The 18,543-nt window shown below is 41.8% G+C and overlaps 1 protein-coding gene across 2 annotated transcripts; it reads right to left on the minus strand.

The window, feature by feature from the left end:
• Nucleotides 1-98: 98 nt before the first annotated feature.
• On the minus strand, nucleotides 99-17,852 carry hcfc1b (host cell factor C1b). Of its 2 annotated transcripts, none has more exons than XM_022670864.2 (28): nucleotides 17,676-17,852; nucleotides 13,951-14,143; nucleotides 12,011-12,159; nucleotides 11,675-11,835; nucleotides 11,274-11,482; nucleotides 11,060-11,144; nucleotides 10,624-10,730; nucleotides 10,337-10,516; nucleotides 9,856-10,182; nucleotides 9,606-9,757; nucleotides 9,112-9,306; nucleotides 8,751-8,975; nucleotides 8,555-8,659; nucleotides 8,182-8,395; nucleotides 7,913-8,055; nucleotides 7,672-7,810; nucleotides 7,338-7,543; nucleotides 6,304-7,198; nucleotides 5,979-6,124; nucleotides 5,577-5,822; nucleotides 4,385-4,631; nucleotides 3,969-4,265; nucleotides 3,509-3,627; nucleotides 3,250-3,387; nucleotides 2,916-3,101; nucleotides 2,443-2,740; nucleotides 2,207-2,270; nucleotides 99-2,083 (listed from the first exon to the last, which is right to left on the minus strand). In XM_022670864.2, the coding sequence occupies exons 2-28, from the start codon at nucleotides 14,135-14,137 to the stop codon at nucleotides 2,044-2,046; spliced, it is 5,460 nt and encodes a 1,819-aa protein (XP_022526585.2). In that variant the 5' UTR covers nucleotides 14,138-14,143; nucleotides 17,676-17,852; the 3' UTR covers nucleotides 99-2,043. The 2 variants fall into 2 exon arrangements, with proteins under 2 accessions (XP_022526585.2, XP_022526584.2); XM_022670863.2 differs by lacking the exon at nucleotides 17,676-17,852 and adding an exon at nucleotides 14,708-15,231.
• Nucleotides 17,853-18,543: the final 691 nt, after the last annotated feature.

Genomic DNA, 18,543 nt, shown 5'->3' on the forward strand with positions numbered 1-18,543 from the left:
CTTGTACACGGCCGCAAGAAAACAAAAAAACAAAACAAAACAAAAAAACACAAAACAATCAGCAACACATACATGCAACGCACGAATGAACACACCGACAGATTTCCATTACTTTTATATGTCAAGACACAAAAGCAATCAATAGATGACAACATGTAAAAACATTTGTTACAGATATTTATATAAAAAAGGCAGAGTTGTTTCTTGTTGTTTTACTTCTTGCTACGTGAAAGAACTAATTTACAACCGAGTTCAAACGCTGGCTGTGCCAAATCCATCATTCACAATTTCCAACTGTCAGAAAAGCAAACCCATGTTCTTCCTCACTTTCATTCAGACATACCTGTTCACTTCTCTCTAAGAAAAAAACAAAACAAAACAAAAAAACATTCTAGAAACTGGGGTCATATGCATAACTTCTCAAAAAGTAAGGGTCCCGATCTAGGATCAGATTTTAATTTTCAAATCATTTCAAAGACGTTGAAGAACTTTATCCTGGATCAGCACTCTCACTTGGTATACATCTGCACCCCAAGTTCAAATCACCAGCCAACTCGAGGGAGTAGGACCCCCTTAAAAAAGTGGAAACGTCTTAAACATTCCCCCAATTAAGACAAGAATCCCAGTTTTGCTTTTTTACCTCTACCAACTCACAAACAAGCATAGAAAAAAAAAATCCACTGAAAGTAAATTTTACATTAACTATGGACTAGTGAAAGGTTAACAGGATAAGAAAAATTAACCAAACAACAGGAACATAAGCGTTACTCCTTTAAAATGTCCAACAGTATACAAGTCGGGAGGAAACGAACAAAAACGCAAAAACTATTTTATTCAGTATTCTCAAGCTTGGGTGTGGGGTGGGTCGTCTGTCCCCAGAACGAGTACAAAAAGTTCACTTTATATTCCAATTTCTGAACCACCGTTTGAAATACTTAACATGGGATGTAAAAAATACCGTGGCACTAAGACAAGCTGCCACACAATCCCACAAGCACAACTCATCGACTATAGGAATGAGCAGGAAACAAGTTTTAAAACCGCGCGGATGCACACAAACACAGTGAGGGGGGAGAAAAAGATCATTTTAAAAAAAGAACAAAAAAAAAAAAAAAAGGAAAAATACAAAAATAAACCACATACAGAGCTTCTGCATCACTGCTTACTATTTTTGGGATTTTGTTTTCCTCTTTCTTTATACAAGATGTACTTCGATGCAATGCAAAAGTCATATGCCTCTCCATCTACAAGGATCGGAGTCCTCACGTCTTCGGTAGAAAATGGTACAGTTCTTAAATCTGTCCCTCTCAGCAATGTATGAAGACACAGTGATGTAATAACAGGCTACTGGACTCAGACTGAATGTACAATTACAGATTTGTCTTTAAAACGAAACAAGTCTTTTCCTCAGAAGTGTCACCAAGTGCTGCGTTTTCTTTTGCCATCGTCCGGGGATGGAATTTCCAGGTGAAACTTCGTTGTCTGCGCTCCCTCCATTCAGTCTCCTTCCATCTTCTGTCTGCGCGCCCAATTGAAATATACAAAATTGCCATAGAACAGAAAGGGTGGGGTGGGCAACTGATAGAAGAGCAAAGGGTACTGTTTTTTTTTCTTCTTTATCTATTGCTTGTATTGAAATCAGCTAAAATAAAAGAATATGAAGGAAGAAAAAAGGAACTGAACTACAGAAACAATCAACACAGTTAACTTGACTAAATGCTGCCATTGGAAATCTGTCACACAAAATTGCCAGGAAAAGCAAAAGTATGTGCTTGTAACTGTTTGTCTGAAGACACGTTTATAATACAAAAACGAAAAAAAGAGGAGAGATAAGGCGTCCATGGCACCAGAACCTTCAGTGATGACCGGGGTAGGGCACAAATAGAATAGATTATCTTGATTTTTTTTTTCCTTTTTATGCTGCCATCTCATGAAGTACTGAGTGGTAGGGATGAAGAAGGCTGGGGAAGGGCATTCAGCAGGAAGAAGAGGAGTTCAGTCGTGGGTCTTGATCTCAGGATGGGGAGGGCATGGCAAGCTCTTTCACTGGTCAGCTCTGGCCTTTTTTACACCAATTCCTTTCCTGCAACAAAGAAATAACACAGTCAGGACTATCAGATCTCAAAGCTGGTTTTATATAGTTTTATTTATTTCTGCAGTGCTAAATGTATGTGCTCTTGCTTAGAAAGTTAACAAAGGTACTTACACATCAGGAGAGGAGACTGGTCTCTTCACTGCAGGTTTGGCAGCAGATCCATCTTTACTGGTTTCTGTAAAACAGAACATTGTTGGCAACCAAAACTGCACAACATTTAAACAGTTCTACTCAGATACAAAGGCCTACAGAAACTTTTTGCCTTTTTTAATTAAATACTATATAGATTTGTCAGCTTTAACCCTTTACTATTTTCTCTAATAACAGCTCCACTCTTAACTACTCACCTTGCAACCACCTGACTTGCGTTGCAGGACCGTAGCCCTTCTCGTTGCGAGCAGCAATACGGAAGATGATTGCAGGTTTGGTGGTGTAGTCAATGTGAGCATTCGACAGGCTGGAGGTCTGAACCAGGCAAGAGGGGTTGGGCCCACAGTAAACCCGCATGAAAGCCAGCTGCGCAGGGGCGGATGCTTTTGCCTCGGTTGTCTGTGAGCTCTGGATGGCCAGATAGACGGAATACTCGATAATCTTCCCAGAAGTTACTGACGGAGGTTCCCATGTGAGGTGAGCACCATCGGGGCTCTGAGGGGTAAGCACAAAACAAAACCCAAGTAAGAACAGAGGAAGACTTTAAGAGTCAATGAATATAAATCATCTGACATCATTCCAAGTCACGTGGACAGATGAGCTGCTTAAGATTGGGATGCCGTTACACATTCAAGCACATTCAACCCCCCCAGTGATAAAAAAAGCATACCTTGCTGATTTTAATGGCACACGGTGCTCCAGGGAACCCAGGTAGACAAGTTTTGAAGGCTGAAACTTCAGAGAAGGTTCCACGGCCACAAGCGTTAATGCCAGCAACACGGAACTTGTACGCTGTGCCAGGAGAGAGCTCCACTTTCTTCATCTGGTTATAATCTGGAATGGTCCCAGAATCATCCTGCAACACAGCAGATAATGGAGCCATGTTTAAAACCCACAGAAGAGCAAACTAATTAAAGTAACACACAACACGACTGTTCTAAGCTTTTAAGTGGTTTTCAATTTTTAAGATTTACTGGAAACTGGTTAATCTTAATTTTACTCACATCTGTAACTTCTGAATCATCCGCTGGCATGTAATAATGTGTGACGACCATGTTGGTGACCTTCACTATTCCAACATCGAACCACTGATTTTCCTTCTTCACTGGAGGCTTCACAATTGCAGGGGGTGCCCCTTGTTTCTGTTGACCAAAAGACAAAAGGAGACGGGGGCTTAATACAGGTGTTAATACAACTATCAGCACATATGCTAAAGCACTTCAGGTGGATACGATCACAACAGATCTGGATTATTAAACTCACCCCTGCTGCAGACTCTATGCCGTTAGCTACTTCGGCAAGAGCAGTAGCTGCCTGCATCTTGGCAGGGCTAGCCACAACCATCGGCTGGGATGGAGCAAACGTACTTGATGGTGCCAAAGCTGCAGAAAAACAAACATACAATGTGTCAGGAGTAGAGCCACTTTAATATGCCTAGTAACAGTTCTAGACAGTACTCGAATAATTTAAAATATATCACTAGGAATAAAGGCTAGAGCACTCCATTGTTTGAGGAGTTTAACAGTGGCCATTGTCCTCAGATTACCGGCTATTGTGTGCTGCTGAGTAAGTATTACATAAGACTCTAAATGAAAAAATTAAATTGGTCATATTTTCAAATATCTCCCAAAAAATAAAACAATAAAAAATAAAAACCTCAGTATTTCGTCACAGAGATCTAGAACTATGTATTGGTATGTCTGAAACAATTCATTTATCTCACTTTCTGCAGAGGTGCTTGGAAGAAGACGAGCCACAGTTCCAGTGACCGCCGCAGCGGCAGCCATCTCATGGCCGTTGCTCTCGGACGTGGGGTCGTTGAGGCTGTCTGCAGGGGCGAGGCCTTCTGTGGGCAGAGCTGCGGAGCCCGAATGAGCTGCCAGCTGCTGTGCAGCCGCTGCAGCGGCCTGGGCCTCCTGCAGCTGTTGCTGCTGCTGGACAAGAGCAGCCAATTCCTGCTGAGTCAGGACAATGGGAATGGTGGTCGGCTGCTGACCATCGTGCCCAGAATCCCCTTCATCTGAAAAGGTGAGCAAAAGTATGAAAAAGTATGAGTGTTACAAGATCTAGTGTTAATTCTGTCCTTCAGTAACTTGGAAAATCTAAATACTATATGGACAAAGCCATTAGATAACTCACTCAGCACAGCCTGTTGGGCTGCTTGGAGCACAGCTTGTATTGCAAGGGCCTGGGCCTCCTCGGTGGCTGCAGCCTGAGCAGCAGCTTCTGCGGCAGCAGTGACAGCCAGCTCCTCTGGTGTCAATCCAGTCACCATTAGTGTGGTGGGCTGTCCCTCAGCAGCCATAAGCTCCTGGGGCAGTGCCAAGGCTTCAGAGTCCTGGCCTGTCAGACCCACGGCCTCCTCGCTCTCTCCTCCCTGCTCCATCTGCACAGATCACAGACACACACAAAAAAAAAAAAAACTCATGCTTAATAAAAAGGTAGATAGATGTTCAACATGAACCTAAATCAGTACTACCACACACTAGGCCAGTGTTTCTCAACCAGGGTGCCGCGGCACCCTGGGGTGCCGTCTGGCTTCATCGGGGGTGCCGTCAAAATATTGCGCCTCACGTGCATATTTCCTTTCCAGAGTCAGCTCGTGTCGGGGTGTGTCCCAATTCACAGGCAGCATACTCTGAAGGATGCGACCCACAGAGGCGGTGTATTACTGCGCAGCTGTGACGCAATCTGTCTTCGAATACAGACTCAGAAGGATGCAGCCCCTAAATTGGGACACACTGTAGAGTTTTTGTCCCCCACGCGATGCACGCGCTATTTTATTTCATATTCCGCCAGCAACACCCCTCGTTCTCACCTGAAGTACTGCGCCAGCACCCCCCAAACCCCCCCCCCCTTCTCAACTGAAGTACTGCGCCAGCACCCCCCCCACCCACCCCCGTAAACTGGGGTGCCGTGACTTCTCGCATATATTTAAAGGGTGTCGTGATATAAAAAAGGTTGAGAAACGCTGCACTAGGCAACCAGTGCACCTTAAAGAAAGCACTGGACCTTCAGCTGTGATGGATCGACCAAGAGCTGTCAGTGCTAGCTGCTGCTATTAGCGTAGCAGTGTGAACAAAAGTAGTTTTTAAAATAATAATAATAAAAAAAAGTTACTTTTCACACTCAACTGTGTTATAACTTCAATTACCACCAAACAAAGCTAAAGGCAGCTTCTTATTACACTTATTTTCATTCTACATCCAACACTACAGCATTTCCCTTGTCTATTTATCATCTACATAAATGTTCCCAATGCTTTAAAAAAAAAAAAAAAAAAAAAAAAGTCAACAAAATTAAATTAATGCATTTTATCTCCAAAACATACCTCCGCCTGTTCCCCCTGGCCAGGCTGTGCTTCCATGGCAACGTGCACCTGTAGCATGGCTCCTGCCTCGCCAGCGGAACCCTCTTCAATAGCAACCACCCTGACTCCGCTCTCTACGCCCAGCACGCCTTCTGTCTGCATGGGTTCCTCACCCGATGCCACGGCCTCAGAGTCACCCTGTTCCATTGCCTCAGCTTCACCTGAGGCCTCCACTACCGCAGCAGAGCCCGCCATGGATGAAATCTCCTGCAGAAGGAAATGTACAAAAGCAGCAAAACAACAGCATGAGAGTGAGATCATCATCAATGAGATTAATCAATTGATTACTTGGGTCAACTGCTAGTCACACTCAATTCTAACAAATCTGAAATCAGCAGTTATTAAAAATAAAATGCTACTTACTGGGACAGATGGCCCAGGTGTCGGTGTAGATTGGGTGACTGTGGTTACAGCTCTGCTCTGGATTGTGGGATTGGCAGCTTCTGTAGATGAAGTTGCCTCAACACTGGTGCCACTAGTGTCTTCTTGTCCTTCAGCACTTTGTTGAGCTAAAATATAATTATAATGATAGTTTTAATAAGATGAAATACCCCATACAAATATCAGACATGATCAGAAATTCACTCATTTAATCATAACCTAAATTAATTTACTGCAACATTTTAATTGTTTGCTTCAAATGTAATGTTTAGCAAGATACGGCAATTTAAATACGAATCACACATGCCTGCTTCTTCGCCTGACTCCAGGTTGCTGGTGGCAGTTGTGGTTGTGTTTGTGGTTCCCGTCTCATGGGTTTCACATGGTGGATTTGAACACACTCTCTGCACCGTGCCGTTCTGCACCGCTCCCATGCTTGAAGATGACTGTGTGGGTGTGTTGGTGGTGCCGGTTTCGTGGGTTTCGCATGGCGGGTTGGAACATACTCTCTGTACAGTGCTGGTCTGCCCACTGCCCATGCCCGAGGACGCCTGGGTTGGTGTGTTGGTGGTGCCCGTTTCGTGGGTCTCGCATGGCGGGTCGGAACATACTCTCTGTACAGTGCTGGTTTGTCCACTGCCCATGCTTGAGGAAGCTTGCGTGGGTGTGTTAGTGGTGCCCGTTTCATGCGTCTCGCACGGAGGGTTAGAACATACCGGAGACTGAAGTGTACTGCCAGACGAGGTCGCTGCGGGTTGCTGCGATGCCGTGCTGCTGTCAACAACGCCCATTGCACTGGAGCCCATGCTGCAGCTGGCAGTGGTAGCAGTGTTCGTGGTGCCGGTATCATGTGTCTCCGACGGCGGATTGCTGCACACCTGTTGCACACGACCCATGTTGGAAGAGGCTGTGGTTGTCGTGTTGGTAGTTCCGGTCACGTGAGTTTCACAAGGTGGGTTGGAACAGATCTTTGCAGAAGCCACGGTGGGCGTGTTGGTGGTGCCAGTCTCGTGGGTCTCGCAGGGCGGGTTGGAACAGACCAGAGTCACTTCACCGGGAGCATCACCGGATTCAGCACCTGTGGAGGAGGGCTGCTCAGAGGTGGGCGATGCCAGAATGGAGACAGGGAGGTCCTGCACAGGTTGCGCCTCCACACCACTAGGGGTGCTAATCAGAGTCACCTGAGTTGGCTGTGCAGCTGCCTGCAAGATAAAAATAGTCAATGGAAAACTTGAAAAACCTAAAATTATACATCTTTAAAAATGTTGCCATTTTCACTAATGTAAACAAAATGTAATAATAATAATAATAATAATAATAATAATTAATAACGACATATACCTGCAGGGCCACAGAAGACGTGGTAGTCAAGCTTGTTTGGGCTGCGGACACAGTGATTGCAGCTGGGTTGACCACATGACTCGAAAGTGTGGCAATGGTACCCAGGCTTGTAATGGGAGTAGCCAGGCTTGCATTGGAAGTGACAACATTGCCTCCCGTCAGGCTGGAGGAGACAGTGCCGGTCACAGTGCCAAGAGTAGTCACTCCTACATCAAGACAGGGAAACAATACAAAAAAAAACTCAACATCAATAAAATATGGAGGCTGAGGACTTTAGATTTAAAGAAATTCCTAGTCATATATAGATTTTCAGTGCATTCAGTTATGTTTTTACCTGTTGTGCCTTTGACTACTAGCGTGGTAACTGTGGGTTTGACACCAGAAACAGTTCCAGGAGAAACGAGACGCACACCACCCATAGGCACAGTGCGCAGAATAGTGCCAGGCTGCCCTGGTGCACCTTTCAGGACCACCTAGGGGAACACACACAAAAAAAAAAGGTCACAGGTCATATCAACCATACCACTTCACATCACTTCTATCTGTACGGTGCCCAACAGCAAAAGAAATGTCACCTGTGTCACCCCCTGCTGTCCAGCTCCTGCAGTCAGCTTAGGTACAGCGGTGATGATTTTCCCTGGGGTGCCTGTGCCAGGTGTTACCATCTTTGTGGTAATGATAGTAATGGGAGACTTCATACCAGGGCTACTGACAGTACCTAAAAATACAAAAAAATGTGAGGGTGAGGGGGGTTGGGGAACAGTTAATTGAAATATATATTTTTCAAGGTTCTTCAATTTTCTTGTTTGATCAAAAACAAACAAACAAACAAAAAAAAACAGACCTGCAGCTCCTTGCTGGATAGCAGACATGGGGATGGTTTTGATGATGGTGGTGCCAGGTTTGGCACCAGAGCTTGGGGAGACTCCACTAATACCCAGAATGGTGGGTTTGGTGCCAGTGCCACCTGCTTGCGTTGTTGTGATTATAGTTGTGGGCTTGCCATCCGCAGAGGTGACCAGCTTTAGGATAGTGCCCGCAGGTAGAGGACCCTTTGTCTAGGAGAACAATAATAAAGAGCATGCAAAAATTTCAGATCTCAATAACAAAACAAATCTGGCAAATGGTAAAATGTATACTTTAATGCAATGCAATGCAGTATGCATGCAAACTGGACCAAAAAAAAAAAAAAAGTAAGTAAGGTCTACTGTGATTACCTGTATGATCTGAGTTACAGGGCTGCTTCCAGCCTGGCCAGTCACCGCAGATGTTTGTACTGGTTTGGTCTGTACCACAGACATGACCTTCCCAAGGCTAGAAATCTGCATTGAAGGGAACAAACAAAACATAAGAGAAACATTCTCCCACAAATAGCCTAGCCATCTAGCTTTCCAATAAGCACATGACCCTTACCAGAGTTCCACCACTGCCCATAGTAAGTGGGCTCTTCACAAGGGTGATTGTTTTGGTGACCCCTCCAACCACTGTGGTGACCACTTGGGCCTGCTGGGCTACCGTCACAGTGCCTGACTTATGCACGGTGATGATTGGGCGAGTTGGAGTGTTGGGCGTGGAGATGGTTGATGTCCCAACCTGGGCTGCAGCTGTCTTCAGCATGCGTGTTGCTGGGTTGCTCACCTGGTGAGAAAGTATTGATAACCATTACCCACACAAGGGCAAAAAGCAGAATTGACAGATACATCCCCAATGAAGATCAGTGAGCCTTTTCTATTGACCCTACTGAACACAAGCACATGGAACCATCATCACTCACCATGACTGGGGAGGCCATTTTGACGGTAGCTGGCAGAGATGTGGAGCCTGGAGTCATAGCGACAGTCTTTACAATGGTGGCTCCTGCTGGAACATTCAGCACAGTGGCTGTGGAGGAGGGCGGTATCTTCTGTGTGGCAGCTGCAGCTGCAGCTAGTGCAGCCATGCCACTCATCTGAGGACTGCTGCCAATTGGCTGGAAAACATTAGAGGGTGGATTTTGTTATGGTAAGAAAGAGACAAACGACAAAAAAAAGTATAAATCAGTGGTCACCAACACCTCTCCTGGAGAGCTTTTATAAAAGCTTCAAAACATCCCAAAAATCTAACAATTTATATGACAAATCAATGTAATTAATGATTTCTGCTGAGAAAGTTAGATGGGTCATGTGAGATAGAAACTAAAGCCAGCAGGAAAGCAGATTAGCACTAGTACAACCTGCAGTAAAATCATCAAAAGCACCACTAAAGTATACAAGAGATTTAATTGCATACCGTTCCTTGAGTGCTCTGAGCAGGGACAACCATGCGGACTCCAGCAGGAAGTGATGTAACAGTGACTGGGGACTTCCCTACTTGATTGGCCTGACGCACAGTGACAATGGAGGCTCCAGCAGTGGACTGAGGTGCAGCCACTTTCAGAATGGCTGTAAAAGATCATCATCATTGATTAAAACAAAAAAATACTAAAAATACTAAATTAAAGTGCTAAATTTTGATTTTCCTATATAGAATACATGCTTACCTGGACCCCTGGGTGAGGCTGCAGCAAGTGGGCTGCCTGGCATGGAAGTAGTGGGTGAGGGACTCTGTGGTACAAGTGTAACCCCAGTCAGAGGCAGGCTCTGGGATGCCGGAGCGGCGGCGGCCAGAGCCGGGCTCTTGGGCGAGTTGGCCGGTAGAGAGGAAGTGGGCGTGACGTTTGGAGAGGTGGCCGCTGTTGCTGCGGGGATGTCATATTTCTGCAGCTGCAGCAGGTAGGTGTCGGCAGTGGGAACCGCACCCCAGCTCACCTCCAAGGAGCTGGTGTTAGCACGGACCAACTGTACTCGTGACGGTGCGTGGGGGCGATCTGAAGGGAACATTATATTCACAGTATTACTACTAAAACACGTATTTTTAAAAATTAACAACATTGACTAAATGCAAAGTGACTGTGACAAGTTTTTAAATCACATTCTATTATTTTAGACCAATGCTAAAATACTTCAGCAAGATTAACTCACCTGTCTCCAGGTACCAGAGATCTTTGCAGCAAACCTGGTTGTTCCAGGCTTTGCGGTAGCCATCCCGTCCACTCCACACATACAGCCGGGAGTTGATCGCAACGGAGCAGTGTCCTGCTCTGGCTCTTGGGATGTTATCTTCCAGAGTGTCCATTAAAATTGACTCCCATGTCATTGAATCTAAGAGAGAGAAAAGACCAGAATAATAATGAAATCAAGCAAGACCAAAATGTTATACTTTATTTTATAATAATCTTCTGACATGAACCAGGTATAAATAATCTTACCAAGGTTTAGGCAAGCCAATGTGTTTGTACACTTCCATTCCTTCTCATGTGTGGCCACTTTCACATCATCCATCACCAAGGGCACCCAACCACCAAAAACATACATCCTAGAGACAATCAGAAATTAATATAAAATCAGTAATGTTAATTTCAAAACTTTACTTATTTTCTTCTCTGTAGAGCTAAAGATCTAATAAGATTTAGCAGATCTCTGTCTACAGACACAACTGCAAAAAATAAATAAATAAATAAATAAATCGGTTTACTAATAAAATTAAATTAATAATTTGACTAAAGCAATATATGGTGGAATTTGTGAAGTTTTTTCAATTTGAATGTGAAAGTTGGCTTGTTTACTCAACTTTTATTGAATACTATATGTTACTATCAGTAACTGCTGCATATACGTATATACGAATCAAAACCAAACGCTCACTTGTTTGTTATAGTTGTGGCAGAGTGAAGACTTCGAGGAAGGGGAGCTGTGCCACTGATGGAAGGCTTGTTCCAGGTCAGTGTGTCTAAAAAAACAAAGAATTTGTTTAGGAAATATTTATTTAAAACAGCTTGTGATGAGATATCACATTCTAAAGATTAAAGTTATCATTCTCACACAATCCAAAAAAAAAAAAAAAAAAAAAAGACTATACCTATATCTAACGTCCAGAGATCTCCGAGCCGGCAGCCACTCATGCCTCCATAGATGACGAGGCGAGACTTCTTGGAGGTTTTCTCTGTGTAGACCACGGCAGTGTGGCTCTCCCGGGGAGGAGGCAGGACACCGTACGTGATGGGGATGTCCCAGCCTGCCACGTTGGAGCCAGGACGCAACTCGAGTGTGTACAGGTCATTCAGGTATCTGTAAGGAGAACAAATCTGGGTTTACAACTCAGGACCTAATGCAAGCTGGGGTTTTGATGAAATACCAAAAGCCATAAACAGATACTGCAAAATTCCTGTGAGAAAAAACTGCACACAGTGTGCAACCCCAAACATTTACTTATGTACCTTTTATGATGTAACTACAAACTAAAAGTTTTCCAAGACCTACCTTGGAATATTGTTCTTGGGATCCTCGCTGTCATTGGCAAGGCCTCCAAACAGGTAGCATTTGTTTCCCACCAGGGAGAAGCTGTGGCCCAGGCGGGGACAAGGGGGTGGGCCATTCTTTGGAGCTTTAGGCTTTAGCCGTTTCCACTCCCATCTACTGGCCTGTAACAAACATTAAACTGGTCAACTACAGCAAAAGCAGTGCATTTTATCCTTTACAACTAGGACTATAAAATATTCACAGGATGGTAAAAAACAAACAAACATTAAATTAAGTCAATCATTTAACAGCATATGGGAGTCTACTGCACTAGTGTTTGAGCATTTGGTCACTTACCTGTAGTTCATATAGATCATTGCTGTATTTTCCATATTCCACCATACCACCAAACACCAGCAACCGAGTGCCATCACACACAAATCCATAAGCGGCACAGCCAGGTGGAACGTCACCACGGACAGCAGGAATGAACCACTGGTTGGTTGCTGCAGAGAAACAACCGAACATTCACAAACCATTCAGCAGATGCTCTTGGGCAGAAATAAATGCAAAAAAAATTAGCATTACTTTGAGTAAGGCACCAACACCTTTGTAGCCCTTGCCTAAGGAAGGGAACATTTAACTGTTGTGCTCTGAAAAAGCTGTGTTTTGTAGCTCATTTTGTACATAAATTGCTTTAGAACTGCATGTTGAATGAACAGGCCATGCACTCACTTGAGATGCAACACAAAGTACAGTTACATTTTATTCATATAAAAAAAAAGAGAAAAAGGAAAACAGGATTCCATATTAAAGAACATATACAAATTAAGTTGCAATCAAGTGGAAGTAAAATAATCAACACTCCATCCAATTAAAAATAACCATTTAAACTCTTTGTATTAAAAAGTAAAAAAAAGTGATTGTAAGAGTCAGATTTTCTGACTGTACACTGAAAAATAGAAATTCTAGTACAGTATAAGAAATGGACTTTCATCCATGTTTACATCCATTTTTGCACCTCACAATTACACTTTACAGAAAAATAACGATTTGTTACAAGACTGAAAAAATATAAAAATCTGAAAATCAAGAAAAGATCAATTTTTCCTGAAAATCTGTTTCCAAAAGGCAGAAAAACTAGAAAATTAGACTGCAGTTTATCTAAGTAAAGTAACATATTTAAACCCTAAGAATGAATAGACACTTGCTTATTCTGATAGGTAATACAAAAAACGATATATTAAATTGAAGAAATATTTTAAGTCTCTAAATGCTGATATTTTTAGAGCTCTGCACATTTTAAAACCATCCCGGGAATAAAAGTCACAGCACAAGTGTAAATATTTACACAGCAATGCGGGATCTGATCGGGGGCGGAGTTTGTTGACGTGGTGACGTCGTGCATGTTGTATTAACCCGCCATTTCTCTTTGCAGTTTTCCCTCCTTTCTCTGTACGGCAGGAGCTGCTTGTGTGTGTGGCTAGCCTGCACTGGGTTAGCCTGTTCTAGCATTAGCTCTGCTCTCTAGCTTCAGAGGAAGCTATCAGTGGTAGCAGCTAGCTGTGCACATTCCTGTGATCAACACTGCAGTAGTTAGCAGTGTGTGCAGCAAAATAGCAAACACGGCTCTGAGCAGTGTGGACAGTGGGCATTAAAGAAAAAAATAATAGATGTGCAAAATTCATTGATTTGCAGAAAAAAAAAAACGAATGATTGGATGCTTGTCTTATTAGTCAAAAATAAGCAAATATGTACATCTACACAGCAACTACAGAGTTAATAAAAAAGGCACTCTTGTATATGCATGCTAAAATGTATATATATATATATATATATATATATATATATATATATATATATATATATATACACACACACACACACACACACACACACAGATAGATAGATAGATAGTAACATCAACAACTAAATTTAATTCATTTTTATGTGTAACAAATCAATAAGCAGCACGCAGACACTAAAACATACAAATAATTATGACATTGTTAGCTAAATATTTTGGTTAGTTGCTCCACATGGTTGCATTTTTAAAGCTACAACTTGTGGCCAGTTCGAAATAATTACTCAAAATTAACTTTAGCCAAAGCAAAAGCTCACCTAGCTAGGTTTGGTATAACTAGCTACAAGTAAGCTAGCTAACCTAGCTAGCAAGCTAATGAAGCTTTGCATGAGTATTTTTAACGTTTGAAAGTCTATTTAGCTAGTCAGAGAGCCACAACTGATCTGCACATACTCCATAAGCATGCACAAATAAATGAATTTATTTTTATTACCTGTGTTGTAAACGTGGAGCTCGTCGACAATCCCTTCATTTCCTCCGCCGAAAACTACCATGAGCTCCTTAATGGCAACAGCCCGATGTCCGTGCCGAGGGCGAGGAACCGGGCCAGACCAGCCCAGCACCCTCTTCCAGCGGGGCTGCAGAACCGAACCAGACGTCGCAGTACCAGTAGAAGCCATTTTCGTCTTAAAGAAGAAAAAGCAAGATCAGATCCAATTTATTCAGCGTGCTTGTTTATTTTGAGTCAGATTCACCTAGAGTTAGCTAGCTAGAGCTTTTTTAAAAAGCTAGCTAAGCTAGGTTAGCTAACACTAAGCTAACGTTACACAATGCAAGCTGGCTAACTAACTTAGCTAGCTAGCTAACCAAGTCAGCTAGCTAATGCTTAAGTCATTCAAAGCCTCCATTCTATTTAAGGCACTGTTAGCTAGCTAACCGCAAACGCTTAAACCTAAATCACTCTAGTTTAGCTTAATTTATTAATTAGCTAAAATGTAGTTAGCTATTAGTTATCTAGCTTATCATACAAATCTACACAACAGACACGATCGGTCTATTTTGCTAGCTTAGCTAACCTAGCCAACTAAGCTAGCTGTAAAATCAGGCTTTTCTTTTTCTTCTTTCACACTAGCAGCAGACGGGCTGGCAGGCTAGCTTTAGCTAAGCTAACAAATTAGCACGCTAAGCTAGCAAACAGCAGCAGCTAACCACAATAGACTATAACCTAGCTAATTAGGTCGACCGGGTACCTAATAATCGTGGCAGAAGTCGTCGTGCAAACGCAGAAAAAAGACCTAGTCCATTATAAAATATCCTATTCAGCTTTCGAAAAAGTTCCGAGCTGCCCGTTTTAGCCAGCTAGATGTCCAAAAAAGTGCAGCTAGCCGGCTAGGTAAAAGAGTCCGCCATTTTAGCGCGTACAGAAATAACAACGCCGGTAAAAAATCAGGCTTTTCGCTGGAAATCCTCTGAAATAATCAGTTCCTCGATTCGCAAGGCAGGTCGATTCCCTTTCCCCTGCTTTACACCGACAGCAAAAGCAAGAGAAACAGTCCAGATCGTGCGTTAAAACAACAGATTCAAGAGACACAGAAGCAGCGCTGCGAGTCGCCGACTGCCGCCATCTCGTAGCCTCCGCTAAACAGAAGTAGCCTAGCGGGCTAAGCGGCTAACGCTAGCGGGAGCTAACGTCAGAGCGAAAATGGGCGGCGGGCTCCAATCCGAGAACAGCAGCAGCAGCGGGGAAATCCAGCTCCGGGTTTTACACATCCACTCCGGGCTTTAGTTCATTTACACAACTAAAACCGCACACAAATATTACCGTATAGGAGCTCCTTAAAACTGATCAACTTTATTTTCGGATCATCTCGTGCTAAATTCGAAAATAAAATAAAAACATAGCTAGGTAATTAAGGTGTAAAACCTTATTGAGTAAAAAAAGAAATGGTTTAGCAATGTTTACACATTTCTAGTTGTTTATTTCTGCCCCTCACAGTATGAATTTAAAGAAACTAAAAAAGAATGTTGATGAAAACCATCTCTTCTTTATTATACTCAAAGGACAACATGAAACAATACAGTTTCAGTAAACAAAAATAAACTGATAAACATTACACTGACCTATTTCAACCTAATAAGATGCTTCCATATTACGACCACTCAAGTCGAGATCTTAAATGATAAGCATGTGTACTAATTACAGAATTACAGTAGACGTACCTGGAATACTTTTCAAGTAAAATAATACTTACAAAAATAAAAAAAAAATATCACTAGCTTGATATCTTCAAGCAAAAGATATCCAACTGGCGTTAATCACTAGTAAAATAACATTAAAGACAGTGTAAATTCTGTGATTAAGCTACAACTTCAAGTATAACAATAACAAAAAATAATTATCGCTAGATATCTGAGGTTTTTACTAGTAAAAAAAATCCTTAAAAGAAAAAGAACAGAAAGAATATATAATTCTTTCTAAAAATTAAATGTTTACATGTTACAAAAACTATTACATTTAAGATATGTTATCCTACTTGTAGGATTAATCAATTTACATAGAAATACTATATAATCCTAAAGAAAATGTCAGAACTAAGTACTAAGTATTTAAGTATAGTTTGGTACAATTCTGCGTAACTACATAACTGATAGCATACGACTAGTAAGAGTTACATTAACTTCTGTAATGATGTCTAACAATCTAGCAACACTAATCTAAGCTATTTTATTAGTTCGTTCACTAATACCGTATATTATTCCAGAATTGCCTCGCTTTATAGCTAGACTCAGTCATAGTTATAAATGTTTCCAATTTATCTCGCTTTCAATTTTCTTGCTAATTTCAAACACATTGCAATAATGAACACCATAGCATAAATATAAAAAACAGCATTTAACTTAAGTAGAAGAATTAGCTATAAGACTTGTATATAATCTACAACATATTAAATTACTAAAGTTACCACCTAACTTTTATAGCCATCATACAAGCTCGAGATATAAACTACACATAACCCAGTTAGATTAAAAATATCTGACCTTATATAATAACAGATGTCTGACCACAATTCAAACCACAAAATACAGCTAGCTATACATTTAGCAAATTGTTTTTACATGTTGTTGTCATATTTTAGACCCAGTTTTATCCCAAGTTCTAGATGTAAATGAAACAGCTAGGTTTATTCGCTAAAATCCCGGGGTGGATTTCTACTTTCCTGGATCTGGATTTGCCACTCAATTTCCATTTTCTGCCGCCGACATTTTGTAGCTTCTGCTAACAACAACTAACCAACCGGAGCCGCTAGTGTGTGGGGAGGGATAATAAGGCAGCTAGCTTAGCTGCGGCTAAAGGCTGAGCTGGGCTAAGCTAATAGGAGATGCTGTGCTAAAAAGTCAGAATTAAAAATGGGCGGTGAGCTCAACTACACACAGACCCTTTCCATTTTTTTGTGCTGAAGCGGAAAAAATTCAATAAAACGCAACGTGGTTGAATTAAAAAAGGGCTTTTACTTTTTCGCATTTACGTATTTATTCCCATTGTTAATGTTTTAGTGTTCGTGTTCTTATTTTGTATTGTATTTTGTCGCGCAAGTAACGCATTTCTTCACTGTTTCTGCCGCTCGGGTTTCATGCCTGCGCTGTGTGGGAGCCGCCATCTCCACAAGAACCAAACAATCTCCAGACTGCGCTAGCCTGCGCGCTAACCGCCTCCCCGGGTCCGGCACTTATTCTCCACAAAGCATGGCGTTAGACTAATTTAACTAAATGAAATTTGCGCGTTTTCTGCATCTTAAAGCGCATACTGGCCGGACTGGCCGCGGCTGATTACATTAAGCACCGAAATTTAATGAATTTACCCCGGGTAGCTAGCTACAGGCTAGCAACTACGCTAAGCTAGCTAGTTAGCCGAACTCTGCAGGGTTTGTGGTGCGACAGCCAGCGGGGCTGAACAGCTAGCCCCGTAAAACCGACCAAAAACAAGCAGCGCGACAGAGAAACGCCACGGATTTTAATTTCAGTGCCTTTTATTAACTCTTATCATGGAAAGTGGCAGTACTGGGATTTCCCAATTCCCCTCAAAATGATCGTTTTGCCCCCTGACTTCTCGCTTAGCTTCCCTCACTAAAAATGGCGGCCGCACCGTTAGCCGTCATCAGAAACGCTGCAAACTAAAACCCCGGCGCCAGCGATCACCCCGAATCGCGGGATACTTACTCGGTCAGAGCTGCTATTTTAAAAAGAAACAATCGAGGGAGAGACTCAGTAAACGAATTCAACCCCGAGCACGTCTTTTTTCCTGCAGATATTGCTAACTCTACATCCTTTCATGCCGCCCAGGAAGCCGCCATCTTCTTAACAGCCCCTCGGTAATTAACTGCCCCTGCTTCTGTTGCCCTCAGCCCCTAGTGCAGATGGCGAAACACTGCCGCTGCCTCTACTGCTGCTGCTGGATCAGTAAAACAAATCTTTATCACTTTAATGTTCCTAATATATGAAGCTAAACTAGAAAAATAGATGTAAAACTTTGTGTTTTTTCCACATTTAGTCAGTATAATAAAGGAGAAATGGGGTTTCATCCGTTTTTCCAGTCTGTCCCCATAATCAAAATTTTAGGAAAAAATCTGACAAAAACATTTAACCTGCTTTTTTCATAAAAGATATTTTAATTAAAAATCAGATAATCGAGATTTGTTTTATATATTAATATGTAAAAATGTCTAATTTACAAATATTGAATTATCTATAATTAAATATTTTGTTTGTTTTTATAAAAATTGAATAGAAAACTATAAAAATAATAGAAAAACATGTTTTCTTTACTATACTTAAGGGGGGGAGGGTGTTTCAGAAAATAATCTGATTTTTCCATACATTTTTCATACAATAAAGTAGTAAGTAAGTAAATCTATATAATAAAAAATGTATATTTTTTATAATTGAATATTCTGTTTGTGAAATACATTAATAAAAACAACTAGAAAACTGTAAAAATAGATGAAACCCATTTTTACTTCACTATACCAAATATGGAAACATGAAAAAAAAAAACTTTTGAGATTTTTTTTTCCCATTTAGCCAATAC

The sequence above is a fragment of the Astyanax mexicanus genome, chromosome 12, assembly GCF_023375975.1.
Source record: "Astyanax mexicanus isolate ESR-SI-001 chromosome 12, AstMex3_surface, whole genome shotgun sequence".
In the NCBI taxonomy this organism is placed as follows: Eukaryota; Metazoa; Chordata; class Actinopteri; order Characiformes; family Acestrorhamphidae; genus Astyanax; species Astyanax mexicanus.